Source organism: Lolium rigidum, chromosome 7, assembly GCF_022539505.1.
Source record: "Lolium rigidum isolate FL_2022 chromosome 7, APGP_CSIRO_Lrig_0.1, whole genome shotgun sequence".
Classification (NCBI taxonomy): domain Eukaryota; kingdom Viridiplantae; phylum Streptophyta; class Magnoliopsida; order Poales; family Poaceae; genus Lolium; species Lolium rigidum.
Window position 1 is genome coordinate 7,837,078 of NC_061514.1, and position 18,445 is coordinate 7,855,522.

General features: G+C 45.7%; 1 protein-coding gene across 1 annotated transcript; it reads left to right on the forward strand.

Moving 5' to 3' along the window:
* The first annotated feature begins 4,124 nt into the window (after positions 1-4,124).
* On the forward strand, positions 4,125-4,360 carry LOC124674035 (ubiquitin). Its single transcript, XM_047210073.1, has one exon. The coding sequence runs from the start codon at positions 4,127-4,129 to the stop codon at positions 4,358-4,360; it is 234 nt and encodes a 77-aa protein (XP_047066029.1). The 5' UTR covers positions 4,125-4,126.
* Positions 4,361-18,445: the final 14,085 nt, after the last annotated feature.

Here is an 18,445-nt window from a genome sequence, read left to right on the forward strand (position 1 = left end):
ATCAATAAAATCATCATCAAGTTCTACATAATCCTCATCAAGATCATCACTAGAGTATTCAACGGACTCGGGTGAATTAACGAGTGTAGCAGCATTTTCATTAGGAGTTTCAGCATTTTCAATTTGTCTAGACCTAGCAATTGTAGCATCTAGAAAAGATCCCAATGAACCACTATCATCAAGCACAGCGAAGCATCATCAATATTATAAGATTTTTCGGATCGAGCGAAGTACCGAGCATGTGAAGCATGTGGTGGTGAAACAAGTTTATCAATCACGGATGGTGAATCAAGAGCAACAGAGGTACTCGAGTTGTACCTTTTCTTGTAGTGGATGGTAATATGGCGACTTTAGGATCGCGAGGTTTACCCATGATGGAGAATTTGCAGCGAACAATATCAATCCAAGTGAACTTCCAAATAAAGCTATGCTCCCCGGCAACGGCGCCAGAAAATAGTCTTGATGACCCACAAGTATAGGGGATCGCAACAGTCTTCGAGGGAAGTAAAACCTAATTTATTGATTCGACACAAGGGGAGACAAAGAATACTTGAAAGCCTTAACAGCGGAGTTGTCAATTCAGCTGCACCTGGAAACATACTTGCTCGCAAGAGTTTATCAGTATTAACAGCTTTATAGCGATAGCGGTAGTGAAATAACGACGATGAGAGTAACAAAGACAGCAGTAGTGATTATAGTAAACAGCGAGGATTAAAATATCGTAGGCACAGGGATGGATGAACAGGCGTTGCATGGATGAGAGAAACTCATGTAACAATCAAAGCAGGGCATTTGCAGATAATAATAAAACGGTATCCAAGTACTAATCAATCAATAGGCATGTGTTCCATATATAGTCGTACGTGCTCGCAATGAGAAACTTGCACAACATCTTTTGTCCTACCAGCCGGTGGCGGCCGGGCCTCTAGGGAATCTACTGGGAATTAAGGCACTCCTTTTAATAGAGCACCGGAGCAAAGCATTAACACTCCGTGAACACATGTGATCCTCATATCACCGCCACCCCCTTCGGTTGTCCCAATTCCTGTCACTTTGGGGCCTCGGGTTCCGGTCAGCAACACGTGTATACAACTTGCAGGTAAGATCATAAAACAATGAATATCATAATGAATCGATAACATGTTCAGATCTGAAATCATGGCACTCGGGCCCTAGTGACAAGCATTAAGCATAACAAGTTGCAACAATATCATAAAAGTACCAATTACGGACACTAGGCACTATGCCCTAACAATTTTATGCTATTACATGACCAATCTCATCCAATCCCTACCATCCCCTTCGGCCTACAGCGGGGGAATTACTCACACATGGATGGGGGAAACATGGCTGGTTGATGGAGAGGCGTCGGTGATGATGATGGCGATGATCTCCTCCAATTCCCCGTCCCGGCGGAGTGCCAGAACGGAGTTTCTGGTCCCGAGACGGAGTTTCGCGACGGTGGCGGCGTACTGGATGGTTTCTGGCGATTTCGACTTCTCCCCGTGCGTTTTTAGGTCGAAGGCAATAAGTAGTCCGAAGGAGGGCATCGGGGGCCGGCCGAGGCCGCCACACACTAGGGCCGCGCGGGCCCCTCCTGGGCCGCGCCGGCCTAGTGTGTGGGGCCCTCGGGCCCCCACCTGGCTCGCCCTTTTGGACGTATCACACCCTTCTTTTTCAATTGAAGGTGGCGACTTCTACTCTCTCTCTCCTCATTGTTCCAAAGTTTAAAGCTCTTATTGATCTTCCTCCCAAGCCACTCAATCTTGTTGCTCTTTTGGGAATCAAGTCAGGAACCCTCGATATGCACTTCCACCAAAGGGATTTAACTATCCTACCCATTTCATGAAGAATCAAGTTGTGAAACTCTAACTTTTTGAGAAGTCACCCTCAGAGCTTGATTGTGTTGTAAGATCTCTGTGGTCGATTGTTGGGAGGCACCAATTGAGTTGTGAAGTTTGTTCCAACCCTTTGTGTAAAGGTTTCGGTTCCCACCTTGAAGGGTAAAACTTAGTGGATCGTGATCTAACCTTTGTGGTTTGCTTGCCAGATAATAGGCTGAGGCCGTTGTGGCATTGGTTAGTATTTGTGGCACCATACCTATCCAACATAGATGTACTTCCCCTCAAAATAAAGTAAGTACGGGAATCAACCCTTGTATCTCCATGTGCTTCACTCTCGGTTACCTCTATACTTTACCATACTTTACTATCTTGTATCTTGTTTACTTGATTGCACTCTGTCATATAGGTAAATTCACATTGTTGCATATCTCGAAATTTACCTTTTGTGTCGAGTCTAAATTGAAAATGTACTGAAACTTGACTATCACCTTTCCCCCTCCCCCTCTAGGTGGCATAAGATCCGTTCAATTAATCTTCAAAATCTTTTAGAGCTATGCTGATAAAACTTCAATGTTCAAAGCCTATTTGCAATGTAGGAATTCCAGAGCTTTGATCCTTATACATCTTAGAATTACACTTTACTTGTTTTGGATCATAGTACTTGGATTGCCACAATTCATGAAAATACATTAACATGTTCTTGGTTTCACGGAAATATCGACGTGAGCTCAAATCCCGTGCTATTTTATCCCTTTCATATGTCCTATTAATGTAGTTTTTTTAATCTCTATATCTCCCATGCTATTTGTTCCTCACAATGTATGTTCGAATGAACATAGCCGAATAACGGTATGAAATATCTCTCTATACTATATATCGAGGGGGATTTGTGATATAGGTGATTGTGATCGTACACCCTCACGCCCATTGGTAGGAATTTGATTTTGGGTTTCGTTTTTTATCAGGTATGAAGTAAATGGTTGAAATTTGCCCACTTATTCAAAATTCAGAAAAAATGCAAGAGCCAAATTTTGAATAAGGAACGAAATATGACCAAAGTTTAGACTCTGGGAAAAACTCAACCAAAAGTTGAAATATACTAAAGAAAATTTCCCAAAATTCAGAAAGGTTTTGTTTGGTAAATATTTCTACTTGGCCCGAATGAAATGGAAGACATTCACTGGAAATACCAATAATTGGGAGAAATCCAAATCCCTGGACCTAGGTAGGCCAATGAAATTGATTTCATGCACTATATGCGAGAAAATTTAGTAAATATTCTAATGATGATTCGGTGAGCTATCTGCACCGTTGGATTGTAAATAATCGGCTCAGAGATAGACGCGGCCCACTTGAAGAGAGGCGGCGCGTGACGTGTGCGGAGTCCGTCCCGGAAACCTCGTGGGTCGCTGTAAAAGCACGCCGACTCCTCTGGAGATAATCCGGCTATATATACAGAGTACCCTCGAGGGTTTTGTCCATCGATTTGATAGCGCACGCATCTAATCTAATCCCTTTCAACCAAGAGATCCAATCGCCTCGTCAAGGTAAACTTCTGAATATATCGATCGCTTGCTGTTCTTCGTGATCCGGTCCTAGTATGCAATTTTAGATCCTGATCGACTAAGATTAATCTCGCGCAGCTATAGGTAGTTTACTCGTCTTAATCGCGTTGTGTTTCTCTGTACGATCTTAGTTAGGTTTTTCATGTTAAGATCTGCGTCGAGGTGTCGTTTCCGGCTGGTTCTCATCCACTTAATTTAGGGTTGGTCTAATTGATGCTTATGTCCCTATAAGCATCTTTGCATCACAGTACATATACTGCTTAGATCTGTCGACTCGGATGCCGTATTTTTGCTCCCCTAACCCTGCGCCAGAGTATATATATTGCCTAGTTGTGTCTTCTCTGATGCGGTAGTTTTGTTCCTCTAATCAACATGAAGATTGATACTGCTATGATATTACTCTGAAGGGGAAAAAAACTACTGATTGGATCTGTTACAAGTGTGTGCTTTCGTTGTGATTTTGTTTCATTAGTCCTGTTAGCAATATTGGATTGGATGTCCCTTGTTCACAGTGAAACTGACTAATCACACGTATTTGATTATTGATTGTTATGACATGTTTCCTTAACGATTAGATGGCTGTTTGATGATTATAGAGATCCTAAACCATTACAAGATGCGCTTGACAAGTCTTTTTCTTATAATACACAACTAAAATTGTACCCCAATCGTTTGACCTATACTGATCTGATCATCAACCCTTTGTTCACCTTGCAGATGCAGATCTTTGTGAAGACCCTCACCGGCAAGACCATCACCCTAGAGGTGGAGTCCTCGGACACCATCGATAACGTCAAGGCTAAAATCCAGGACAAGGAGGGCATCCCACCGGACCAGCAGCGCCTCATCTTCGCTGGCAAGCAGCTCGAGGATGGCCGCACCCTCGCAGACTATAACATCCAGAAGGAGTCCACCCTCCACCTCGTCCTTCGTCTTCGCGGCGGCCTCTAAGCTTCGCTAGGATGCAGCTTCCCGTCATCGTTTCTAGCTATTATTTAAGTTGAAGTAATTCTTGTGGAACGTTTCCTTTTAGTTTATGTGGTTGATCGAACCGTGAACTCCTTGATAATATATATTATGAATCAGTTTGCTTAGTTATGCCATTGATATATTTTTTTCTATGAAGGGAGTTATGCCATTGATATACAGTGCTGATATCAGATTCTATTTAATACCCAATGCTGTTAATGTCTTCCATTGATCGTCGGATGCTGATCGATTTTCTTCTTCCGAAACCCCAATGTTGTGTTGTATGTTTGAAAGTTGTATTTTTTTTTCTAAAATCACACATTTCTCAGTAGCCTGATGCTGCTACAATCATATTGTGAAATGCCTTGTGCCGTGTCGTTTATCATCTCAGTTTAAGTCTTATTCGAATTCTGTCCAACCATGAATATACATGGTGAATATTATGAATCTGTTTGCTTAGGTATTCCATTTATTCTAAGATGCTACACTGGAAACACCAATGCTGCTTATATCATCAATTTATCCGTTGCTGATCATGTACTGTTCTTAAATCACGTTGTTCCCAGTAACCCATTGCTCCTATCATTGCCTTGTGCGTGTTGCTAATATGTATCGTACTCCTAGTCCCATCTGATTCATATGGAGGCTTTGTTCGGTTCACTCAGATTACACTGGATTGGAAGGGATTGAGAGAGATTTAATCCCCCACAAGTCAAAATACACTCCAATCCACCCCAATACACTTCAATACCCTTGAAAAGGGGATTAACCAAACCAGCCCTCATTTCGATCAAGTAAGTGTTGAAAAGGAGATAAACCAAACAAGCCCTAAGTTTTTTTTCAAGGTTGACGGGGGGGGGGGGGAACCCCACCGTTTGTTATTATAACTCGAGTGGCCAAGCAGCCGGTCCATATGTACAGATGGGGAAATACAGGGGGGGGGGGATAGAGTGCAGGGTCTACATAGCCCTAGTCAAAACATAAGAGCGCAGCAAGTCGAGGTGAGCACGTTCAGAAACCGGGAGCCTCCACCTCCAAAGGACAAGGTCGTCGCTCGCATTCCGGAGCGTGGAGCTGGAGGTGCTCGCCCTCCCATTGAAGACAAGGTCATTGCGACTTTTCCAGATGGCCCAGAGGATCATCGCAACCCCAAACTGCCAAGACGTGTCGGGGAGGGGGAGAGGGGATCGGATGTCCCAAACGGAGAAAGGTTCAGCTGGGATTGGGACGTCCAGGCGAGACCAGATGTCGGTGGCCAGATGACAAGCGAAGCACAGGTGCCGTCCAGTCTCAACTGTCGGGCAAGCAGCGCAGATATCGGAAGGGGCACAACTCTTGTAGAAGAGGTTGACCCGTGTGCTCAGGCGGTCGATGTCGAGGAGGTAGATGAAGATCTTCAGCTTCGTGGGCAGACACAGGGCCCAAGTGATGCAGGCGGATGCATCACGAGGCCGAGGCAGGGAGAGCATCTGGTATGCCTCCCTTGAGCAGAAGCGGGGCGCAGAGGGGGATTCGCTGAAGCAATTGTCCGGGGCATCCCGGAGCCGTGTGTCATCGATGATGCGATGGATGAGCAGGAGCTCAGCCTCAGCAGCCAAGGAGAGGCGGGGCTGCAAGTCAAGGCCCAGAGCCACAACAGTGGCCACCGATGCGTGCTGTCGCGTGCTGTGCGAGTAAATGGCGGGAAATCGCTCAGCAAGCGCGCTGCCCGGCAGCCACCTGTCCAGCCAGAAGGAGGTGAAGCGCCCATCACCGATGGCCACCCTGGTGATGGAGCGGTATAGGGGAAGGCATTCCCCCACAATCCGCTCTAAGAAGGAGGGAGCCGCCAAGAGCTCGCCCAAGTCACGACCTGTGTGAGAAAAGAACCAACTTTTCCAGGGCAATGAAATAGGTTGGTGGAGTTTATGTATAAAATTGAGAAGCAAACACCTGTTCTGCCGGTGGAGATCCTTGACGCCGAAACCACCCTCCTGCTTAGACAAAACAACCTTATCCCAGGCGGTTAGACAACGAGCCCCGGAGCATGAATCCGTCCCGGTCCAAAAAAAAAAATGTGCGGCGTCTGTTATCTATACTGTCAATAACACCACGGGGAAGCAAGTACGAGCAGATAAAATAAGTTGCGAGATTACACAGCACGAGCCTACCCCCAGAAGACACAAGTGAGCACGCCAGCCAGAGAGATGCCTGTCAAAGGAGAGGAGGAGAGGAGCGAACGCTGAGGCGGGGAGTTTAGTTGGCGACAGGGGAAGCCCAAGGTACGGTTGGGGGAAGGAGGAGATGGGGCACCCAAGGGCCGCGGCAATGGATGCAGCATCGGACTGCGGAATGTTCATGGGGATGAAGCAAGATTTGTGGAAATTGATGGCCAATCCGGTAGCGGACGCAAAGTCCTCAAGCACCACCAGGAGGTTGGCAGCGGCGCCGGGGGAGGCTCTGCAGAGAATGAGGGTGTCATCCGCGTATTGAAGAACAGGACAGGGGCATTGTCAACAATGGGGTGGGACAGGGTTCCACGCCCCCAGGCCAGGCGGACCAGGTGTTGCAGAACATCAGCCACAAGGATGAAGAGGTACGGGGAGAGGGGGTCCCCCTGGCGGAGGCCATTTTTACAGCGGATCCAGTCGCCGGGGACACCGTTTAGGAGGACTGCAGTGAGACCAGTACGGAGGATACTTTCCATCCAGCGGCACCAGTGGTCGTCGAAACCACGAGCCTTGAGGATAGCAAGCAGGCTGTCCCAGTTGACAAAGTCAAAAGCCTTGCGGAAATCGATCTTGAAAACAATGGTGGGGGCTTTACGCGAGTGGCAGCAACGGAGGAGGTCGGCAGCATAGACAATGTTCTCACAGATGCGGAGGCCAGACAGGAACCCCGTCTGGTCGGCGTCCACAAGATTTTGAATGGCTTTTTGCAGCCTAGAGGTGAGAACTTTTGTGATGCTTTCATGATGCAGTTTTGAAGCGAGATGGGGCGAAACTGAGAGGGGTGAGTGGCAGCATCAACCTTGGGCAGAAGGACAAGGAAGGCGCGGTTAATACGGGCGAGGTCGATGGATTCGTCAAAAAAGGACGTGAAGATCTCAAAAACGTCAGACGAAATAGTGTTCCAGAAGGTCGCGTAAAAGGCTGGCCCGAAACCGTCATGCCCGGGACTGGACAACTTGTTCATAGAGAAGAACGCAGTCATGATCTCCTCGGGGGTGAAGGGGGCACTTAAGTTTTTGGGGAGGTTTGGAGCGTCCGGGTAGAGGGAGCCAAGGTCAAAACACCAGACAGGGGTAGTGACCGCGCCGAGGAGGTCAGAGTAAAAGGCCTTCAGCGTGGCGGCTTTGCTGGCGTGGTCCGAAGAACTGACCCCATCCACAGTGAGCATCGGGATAGTGTTGCGACGCATTCTGCAAGTGGCCGAGGCATGGTAGAACTTGCTATTCTCGTCCCCTTCCAGAGCGTAGCGAATTTTTGCCCGAGACTTCTAGTAGACAACGTTCTCTTTGATTGAGAGGTGCAGGGCATCCATAGTAAGGGAACAGAGACGAAACTCGTGCGGGGAGAGAGCCCTCCCCTCTTCCAGGAGATCAAGAAGGTTAATGAGAAGCCGATAGTCGGCCTCTCGTTGGGTCGAAGAGGAGACGCGTCTACACCAGCTTTTACAAGAGGAGCGACAGAGGCGCAAACGGGCAACCAATCTGGCCATGGGGTCGGGGCGGAAAGTGGATCCCCAGGTAGCGGTGATAGTCTGACGAAAACGGGCATGGAGAGCCCAGACAGGCTCGTACCTGAAAACTCCACTTTTTGGGATGAGGGTCGATATTTTAGCAAGAAGAGGGACATGATTAGAGGTATCCCTAGCGATCGAAGTTAGAGAGGACGAGGGGAAGTGGTCGTTCCAGCCGTTGTTGATGAAGATTCTGTCAAGCCTAATAAGAGTGGGGGAGGCCCGGCCATTCGTCTGTCCCTGTGGGGGAGTTCAATGAGGCCAAGGGAATTGATAGCATCATTGAACAAGGTAGCCTCAGAGAAGGAAAAGTTGGAGTTATTCCTGTCGGCCGGCGCACGAGTCAGGTTGAAATCGCCGGCAACGTTCCAAGGGATGTTGTCCCCGGGGGCGTGGAGGGTAAGATCCTGGAGGAAGTCTGCCTTCTCCGAATGGTCACAAGGGGTGTAAACATTGGAGAAACGGAAGGAGCTACCGTCATTAAGGAGGGAGAAATCGAGGGAGAGGGTGTGACGCGAAGGGAAAGAGAAATTAAGGTCAAAACAAATTGGTGTCCCAAGCAGTAACAAGTCCACGTGAGGCACCGATTGACTCGACATTTCTGAAGGAGCGAAGGTTGGAAGGGAGGAAGGACGCCGCTTTAGAGGGTTGAATAAGCCCAAGTTTGGACTCTTGCAAGCCCACGATGCTAGGCTGGGCCAAGGTGATATCGGCGCGAACCTTATCGCATTTGTCGGGGTCACCTAACCCTATTCTAGGACGGTAAGTTAAAAACAAATTTGCTATTCATTAGAACAGGGTACACCAAGGCAGGTAAAGCAAAAAAAAGCATGCTGCAAGCACAATTCGGCCTAGGGGCAGAAGGAAGTCTACGGGGGGGGGGGGGGGAGGGCAACAGGACAGACAGAGAGAGGCACAGCTCAAGCCACTTCACACGTCGCAGGGTCTCGAGTAGCAGCAGCGCGACCTAGCAGAGCTAGGAAGGATCAGCAGCGGAGAGGCAGCAACGTCCTCCAGGGAAGGGTGGGGCTGCGATGGGGGGCGCTGCAGGCCCGTACGATCATGCAGACGAGGACGACACCGAGGCTGCGGCCTCGACGGCGTCCGGGTCGACGCCGCAGGCAGCCTGATACGTCTCCGACGTATCGATAATTTCTTATGTTCCATGCCACATTATGGATGATATCTACATGTTTTATGCACACTTTATGTCATATTCGTGCATTTTCTGGAACTAACCTAATAACAAGATGCCGAAGAGCCAGTTGCTGTTTTCTGCTGTTTTTGGTTTCAGAAATCCTAGTAACGAAATATTCTCGGAATTGGACAAAATCAACGCCCAGGGTCCTATTTTGCCACGAAGCTTCCAGAAGACCGAAGAGGAGTCGAATTGGGGCCACGAGGCGCCGCCACACTAGGGCGGCGCGGCCCAGGCCCTGGCCGCGCCGACCTATGGTGTGGGGCCCTCGTGTGGCCCCCGCGTTGCCCTTCCGCCTACTTAAAGCCTCCGTCGCGAAACCCCCAGTACCGAGAGCCACGATACGGAAAACCTTACAGAGACGCCGCCAATCCCATCTCGGGGGATTCTGGAGATCTCCTCCGGCACCCTGCCGGAGAGGGGTTCATCTCCCGGAGGACTCTTCACCGCCATGGTCGCCTCCGGAGTGATGAGTGAGTAGTTCACCCCTGGACTATGGGTCCATAGCAGTAGCTAGATGGTTGTCTTCTCCTCATTGTGCTTCATTGTTGGATCTTGTGAGCTGCCTAACATGATCAAGATCATCTATCTGTAATACTATATGTTGTGTTTGTCGGGATCCGATGGATAGAGAATACTATGTTATGTTAATTATCAAGTTATTACCTATGTGTTGTTTATGATCTTGCATGCTCTTCGTTATTAGTAGAGGCTCTGGCCAAGTTTTTGCTCTTAACTCCAAGAGGGAGTATTTATGCTCGATAGTGGGTTCATGCCTCCATTGATATCTGGGACAGTGATAGAAAGTTCTAAGGTTGTGGATGTGCTGTTGCCACTAGGGATAAAACATTGATGCTATGTCTAAGGATGTAGTTGTTGATTACATTACGCACCATACTTAATGCAATTGTCTGTTGCTTTGCAACTACTGGAAGGGGTTCGGATGATAACCTGAAGGTGGACTTTTTAGGCATAGATGCATGCTGGATGGCGGTCTATGTACTTTGTCGTAATGCCCAATTAAATCTCACTATATTTATCATGACATGTATGTGCATTGTTATGCCCTCTCTATTTGTCAATTGCCCGACTGTAATTTGTTCACCCAACATGCTTTTATCTTATGGGAGAGACACCTCTAGTGAACTGTGGACCCTGGTCCATTCTTTTATACTAAAATACAAATCTACTGCAATACTTGTTCTTTACTGTTTTCTTGCAAACAATCATCTTCCACACAATACGGTTAACCCTTTGTTACAGCAAGCCGGTGAGATTGACAACCTCACTGTTTCGTTGGGGCAAAGTACTTTGGTTGTGTTGTGCAGGTTCCACGTTGGCGCCGGAATCTATGGTGTTGCGCCGCACTACATCCCGCCGCCATCAACCTTCAACGTGCTTCTTGGCTCCTCCTGGTTCGATAAACCTTGGTTTCTTTCTGAGGGAAAACTTGCTGTTGTGCGCATCATACCTTCCTCTTGGGGTTCCCAACGAACGTGTGAGTTACACGCCATCAAGCTCTTTTTCTGGCGCCGTTGCGGGGAGATCAAGACACGCTGCAAGGGGAGTCTCCACTTCCCAATCTCTTTACTTTGTTTTTGTCTTGCTTTATTTTATTTACTACTTTGTTTGTTGCATTATATCAAAACACAAAAAAATTAGTTGCTAGCTTTACTTTATTTACTTGTCTTGCACTCTATATCAAAAACACAAAAAAAATTAGTTACTTGCATTTACTTTATCTAGTTTGCTTTATTTACTACTGCTAAAATGGCCACCCCTGAAAATACTAAGTTGTGTGACTTCACAACCACAAATAATAATGATTTACTATGCACACCTATTGCTCCACCTGCTACTACAGCAGAATCCTTTGAAATTAAACCTGCTTTACTGAAACTTGTTATGCGAGAGCAATTTTCTGGTGTTAGTTCTGATGATGCTGCTGCCCATCTCAATAATTTTGTTGAACTATGTGAAATGCAAAAGTATAAGGATGTAGATGGTGATATTATTAAATTGAAATTGTTTCCTTTCTCATTAAGAGGAAGAGCTAAAGATTGGTTACTATCTCTGCCTAAGAATAGTATTGATTCATGGACTAAATGCAAGGATGCTTTTATTGGTAGATATTATCCCCCTGCTAAAATTATATCTTTGAGGAGTAGCATAATGAATTTTAAACAATTGGATAATGAACATGTTGCTCAAGCTTGGGAAAGAATGAAATCTTTGGTTAAAAATTGCCCAACCCATGGATCGACTACTTGGATGATCATCCAAACCTTCTATGCGGGACTAAATTTTTCTTCGCGGAATTTATTGGATTCAGCTGCTGGAGGTACCTTTATGTCCATCACTTTGGGGGCGGCTACAAAGCTTCTTGATAATATGATGATTAATTACTCTGAATGGCACACGGAAAGAGCTCCACAAGGTAAGAAGGTAAATTCTGTTGAAGAATCCTCTTCCTTGAATGATAAGATTGATGCTATTATGTCTATGCTTGTGAATGATAGGACTAATGTTGATCCTAATAATGTTCCGTTAGCTTCATTGGTTGCCCAAGAAGAACATGTTGATGTAAACTTCATTAAAAATAATAATTTCAACAACAATGCTTATCGGAACAATTCTAGTAATAACTATAGGCCATATCCTTATAATAATGGTAACGGTTATGCTAATTCTTATGGGAATTCTTACAACAATAATAGGAATACACCCCCTGGACTTGAAGCTATGCTTAAAGAATTTATTAGTACACAAACTGCCTTTAACAAATCTGTTGAGGAAAAGCTCAATAAAATTGATATTCTTGCTTCTAAGGTTGATAGTCTTGCCTCTGATGTTGATCTTTTGAAATCGAAAGTTATGCCTAATAGGGATATTGAAAATAAAATTGTTACTACAGCAAATGCCATCCAAGTTAGAATTAATGAGAATATAAGATTAATGGCTGAATCTGCGTGCTAGGTGGGATAGAGAAGAAAATGAAAAACTAGCTAAAGAGAAAAATGTAGCTAAAGTTTGGACTATTAGCACCACTAGCAATGCTAATGATTCACATGTTGCTGCACCTCCTACTATCAATGATAAAATAATTGGTGTTGGCAATGTTTCTACTTCTAGTGCAAAGCGCGCAAAATTACCTGAAACTGCTAAAACTGCTGAAACCGCTCGTGATAAAACTGCTGAAATTTTTTCCAACCTTGGGGATGATAATCCCATTGCTTTAGATTGTAATAATTTAGATTTTGATGATTGCCACATCTCTGAAGTTATAAAGTTCTTACAAAAACTTGCTAAGAGTCCCAATGCTAGCGCTGTAAACTTGGCTTTCACAAAACATATTACAAATGCTCTCATAAAAGCTAGAGAAGAGAAACTAAAACTTGAAACTTCTATTCCTAGAAAGCTAGAGGATGGTTGGGAGCCCATCATTAAAATGAGGGTCAATGATTTTGATTGTAATGCTTTATGTGATCTTGGTGCAAGTATTTCTGTTATGCCTAAGAAAGTCTATGATATGCTTGACTTGCCACCATTGAAAAACTGTTATCTGGATGTTAATCTCGTTGATAATGCTAAAAAGAAACCCTTGGGGAGAGTTGATAATGTTCATATTATGGTTAACAATAACCTTGTCCCCGTTGATTTTGTTGTCTTGGATATTGAATGCAATGCATCTTGCCCCATTATATTGGGAAGACCTTTTCTTCGAACCGTTGGTGCTACTATTGATATGAAGGAAGGTAATATGAAATATCAATTTCCTCTCAAGAAAGGTATGGAACACTTCCCTAGAAAGAAAATGAAGTTACCTTATGATTCTATTATTAGAACAAATTATGATGTTGATGCTTCGTCTCTTGATGTTACTTGATATACACTTACTGCGCCTAGCTGAAAGGCGTTAAAGAAAAGCGCTTATGGGAGACAACCCATGTTTTTACTACAGTATTTTTGTTTTATATTTGAGTCTTGGAAGTTGTTTACTACTGTAGCAACCTCTCCTTATCTTAGTTTTGAGTTTTGTTGTGCTAAGTAAAGTCTTTGATAGTAAAGTGAATACTAGATTTGGATTACTGCGCAGAAACAGATTTCTTTGCTTTCACGAATCTGGGTCTAATTCTCTGTAGGTAACTCAGAAAATTAAGCCAATTTACGTGAGTGATCCTCAGATATGTACGCAACTTTCATTCAATTTGGGAATTTTCATTTGAGCAAGTCTGGTGCCTCAATAAAATCCATCTTTACGGACCGTTCTGTTTTGACAGATTCTGCCTTTTATTTCGCATTGCCTCTTTTGCTATGTTGGATGAATTTCTTTGATCCATTAATGTCCAGTAGCTTTATGCAATGTCCAGAAGTGTTAAGAATGATTGTGTCACCTCCGAACATGTTAATTTTTATTGTCCACTAACCCTCTAATGAGTTGTTTCGAGTTTGGTGTGGAGGAAGTTTTCAAGGATCAAGAGAGGAGTATGATGCAATATGATCAAGGAGAGTGAAAGCTCTAAGCTTGGGGATGCCCCGGTGGTTCACCCCTGCATATTTTAAGAAGACTCAAGCGTCTAAGCTTGGGGATGCCCAAGGCATCCCCTTCTTCATCGACAACATTATCAGGTTCCTCCCCTGAAACTATATTTTTATTCGGCCACATCTTATGTACTTTGCTTGGAGCATTGGTTTGTTTTTGTTTTTTGTTTTGTTTGAATAAAATGGATCCTAGCATTCGCTTTATGGGAGAGAGACACGCTCCGCTGTAGCATATGGACAAGTATGTCCTTAGGCTTTACTCATAGTATTCATGGCGAAGTTTCTTCTTCGTTGAATTGTTATATGGTTGGAATTGGAAAATGCTACATGTAGTAATTCTAAAATGTCTTGGATAATTTGATACTTGTCAATTGTTGTGCTCATGTTTAAGCTCTTGCATCATATACTTTGCACCCATTAATGAAGAAACACTTAGAGCTTGCTAATTTGGTTTGCATATTTGGTTTCTCTAGAGTCTAGATAATATCTAGTATTGAGTTTTGAACAACAAGGAAGACGGTGTAGAGTCTTATAATGTTTACAATATGTCTTTTATGTGAGTTTTGCTGCACCGTTCATCCTTGTGTTTGTTTCAAATAACCTTGCTAGCCTAAACCTTGTATCGAGAGGGAATACTTCTCATGCATCCAAAATCCTTGAGCCAACTACTATGCCATTTGTGTCCACCATATCTACCTACTACATGGTATTTCTCCGCCATTCCAAAGTAAATTGCTTGAGTGCTACCTTTAAAATTCCATCATTCACCTTTGCAATATATAGCTCATGGGACAAATAGCTTAAAAACTATTGTGGTATTGAATATGTACTTATGCACTTTATCTCTTATTAAGTTGCTTGTTGTGCGATAACCATGTTTCCGGGGACGCCATCAACTATTATTTGTTGAATATCATGTGAGTTGCTATGCATGTCCGTCTTGTCTGAAGTAAGAGAGATCTACCACCTTAATGGTTGGAGCATGCATATTGTTAGAGAAGAACATTGGGCCGCTAACTAAAGCCATGATTCATGGTGGAAGTTTCAGTTTTGGACATATATCCTCAATCTCATATGATAATAATAATTGTTGCCACATGCTTATGCATTAAAGAGGAGTCCATTATCTGTTGTCCATGTTGTCCCGGTATGGATGTCTAAGTTGAGAATAATCAAAAGCGAGAAATCCAAAATGTGAGCTTTCTCCTTAGACCTTTGTACAGGCGGCATGGAGGTACCCCATTGTGACACTTGGTTAAAACATGTGTATTGCGATGATCCGGTAGTCCAAGCTAATTAGGACAAGGTGCGGGCACTATTAGTATACTATGCATGAGGCTTGCAACTTGTAAGATATAATTTTCATAACTCATATGCTTTATTACTACCGTTGACAAAATTGTTTCATGTTTTCAAAAGAAAAGCTCTAGCACAAATATAGCAATCGATGCTTTCCTCTTTGAAGGACTTTTCTTTTTACTTATATGTTGAGTCAGTTCACCTATCTCTCTCCACCTCAAGAAGCAAACACTTGTGTGAACTATGCATTGATTCCTACATACTTGCATATTGCACTTGTTATATTACTCTATGTTGACAATTATCCATGAGATATACATGTTATAAGTTGAAAGCAACCGCTGAAACTTAATCTTCCTTTGTGTTGCTTCAATACCTTTACTTTGATTTATTGCTTTATGAGTTAACTCTTATGCAAGACTTATTGATGCTTGTCTTGAAGTACTATTCATGAAAAGTCTTTGCTTTATGATTCACTTGTTTACTCATGTCATTACCATTGTTTTGATCGCTGCATTCATTACATATGTTTACAAATAGTATGATCAAGGTTATGATGGCATGTCACTTCAGTAAATTATCTTTGTTATCGTTTTACCTGCTCGGGACGAGCAGAACTAAGCTTGGGGATGCTGATACGTCTCCGACGTATCGATAATTTCTTATGTTCCATGCCACATTATGGATGATATCTACATGTTTTATGCACACTTTATGTCATATTCGTGCATTTTCTGGAACTAACCTATTAACAAGATGCCGAAGAGCCGATTCTTGTTTTCGCTGTTTTTGGTTTCGAAATCCTAGTAACGAAATATTCTCGGAATTGGACGAAATCAACGCCCAGGGTCCTATTTTGCCACGAAGCTTCCAGAAGACCGAAGAGGAGTCGAAGTGGGGCCACGAGGCGCCGCCACACTAGGGCGGCGCAGCCCGTGCCCCGGCCGCGCCGACCTATGGTGTGGGGCCCTCGTGTGGCCCCCCGCGTTGCCCTTCCGCCTACTTAAAGCCTCCGTCGCGAAACCCCCAGTACCGAGAGCCACGATACGGAAAACCTTCCAGAGAAGCCTCCGCCGCCAATCCCATCTCGGGGGATTCTGGAGATCTCCTCCGGCACCCTACCGGAGAGGGGATTCATCTCCCGGAGGACTCTTCACCGCCATGGTCGTCTCCGGAGTGATGAGTGAGTAGTTCACCCCTGGACTATGGGTCCATAGCAGTAGCTAGATGGTTGTCTTCTCCTCATTGTGCTTCATTGTTGGATCTTGTGAGCTGCCTAACATGATCAAGATCATCTATCTGTAATACTATATGTTGTGTTTGTCGAGATCCGATGGATAGAGAATACTATGTTATGTTAATTATCAAGTTATTACCTATGTGTTGTTTATGATCTTGCATGCTCTCCGTTATTAGTAGAGGCTCTGGCCAAGTTTTTGCTCTTAACTCCAAGAGGGAGTATTTATGCTCGATAGTGGGTTCATGCCTCCATTGATATCTGGGACGGTGACAGAAAGTTCTAAGGTTGTGGATGTGCTGTTGCCACTAGGGATAAAACATTGATGCTATGTCTAAGGATGTAGTTGTTGATTACATTACGCACCATACTTAATGCAATTGTCCGTTGCTTTGCAACTTAATACCGGAAGGGGCTCGGATGATAACCTCGAAGGTGGACTTTTTAGGCATAGATGCATGCTCGGATGGCGGTCTATGTACTTTGTCGTAATGCCCAATTAAATCTCACTATATTTATCATGACATGTATGTGCATTGTTATGCCCTCTCTATTTGTCAATTGCCCGACCGTAATTTGTTCACCCAACATGCTTTTATCTTATGGGAGAGACACCTCTAGTGAACCGTGGACCCCGGTCCATTCTTTTATACTCGAAATACAAATCTGTTGCAATACTTGTTCTTTACTCGTTTTCTTGCAAACAATCATCTTCCACACAATACGGTTAACCCTTTGTTACGAGCAAGCCGGTGAGATTGACAAACTCACCGTTTCGTTGGGGCAAAGTACTTTGGTTGTGTTGTGCAGGTTCCACGTTGGCGCCGGAATCTCCGGTGTTGCGCCGCACTACATCCCGCCGCCATCAACCTTCAACGTGCTTCTTGGCTCCTCCTGGTTCGATAAACCTTGGTTTCTTTCTGAGGGAAAACTTGCTGCTGTGCGCATCATACCTTCCTCTTGGGGTTCCCAACGAACGTGTGAGTTACACGCCATCACAGCCGCAAGCGCTTTGAGGCGCGGCACAGGAATCGGTCCAGAGTCCGAGCTGCCACTAAACCCAACAGCCTCGGCAGCCGCCCTGAAGCGAGGAGACCCACCAGAGAGGTCAAATCTGGAGGCCTTGGCATTCTTGGCTTTGGTCAACATGGTGACGAAGGTGGGCGCCTCTTTGGCCGCGAGGCGCGAGCTCCGGCGAGCTTTGAAGGCGTTGTCCGTCGCGCGTTTGCGGCGGACGCGCTGCTTGCGAGCAGAGTCTTCGTGGGCAGGCTCCGAGTTCGCAGCAGCCAGGGCCAGGTCGTCTCCCTCATCAGGCGAGGCCATCTCAAAAGGAAGGGGGTCGGGGATGTGCCTTCCATCGCCACGCCACACACCCCGTGCTCCTCAGACGTCGCAGGCGGAGGCGAGCGGAGCGAGTCATACCACTGCAGAACAAAGGGTAGGGCCGCTAAGTTCGGTACAAAAGGCGAGAGAGAGAGATCTGGGGAAGGGGCCACAGGGTTTACCTGAGCAGCGTCCAGACCAACGTCTGGGAACTGAGAGGCGAGCCGGTTCGCGAGGACGCGGTCCCAAACCTCCGCGGGGCGGGCTTGCTCACGAGGGAGGGGAAGGAGCGTCTCAACCGGGAGGCCGTCGACATTCTCCAGAACAGCGGCGCGGGCCAGGTTGGTTTGGCGTCGGGCAACAATCCAACTCCAAAGGTCGAGGACCGCTATCGCCGGCGCGCGCGGAGCAGGTGGAGGAGTGGGCGGGGAGCCAGGCACGGACCCCTCGTCGATGTCACTAAGGCGGGGTGCACGGCCACCGTCCCCCCTCCGGTGATGTCGACGTCGAAGTGGAGGCTGGCAGATGAGAGGAGGTCCTCCCTACCTATCCAGGAACGGACAAGCCGAACAGTGACCTCCGTGGCGGTCTCGCCGAAGGGGTCGTGGACGATCAGGGAGGAGGGGAAGCTGTGGTCTCCGGCCAGCTTGACCACCACACGCACCGCAGAGTAATCATGCTCCTGAAGACAGGCAGGGTCGATGCAGCATACGCTCCCCAGAGGAGCGAATGCTGCACGGATCCCGTC

What these genes read in the sequence shown, in the direction of transcription:
- LOC124674035 (XM_047210073.1), top strand. Translation starts at nt 4,127, where the DNA reads ATGCAGATCTTTGTGAAGACCCTCACCGGCAAGACCATCACCCTAGAG.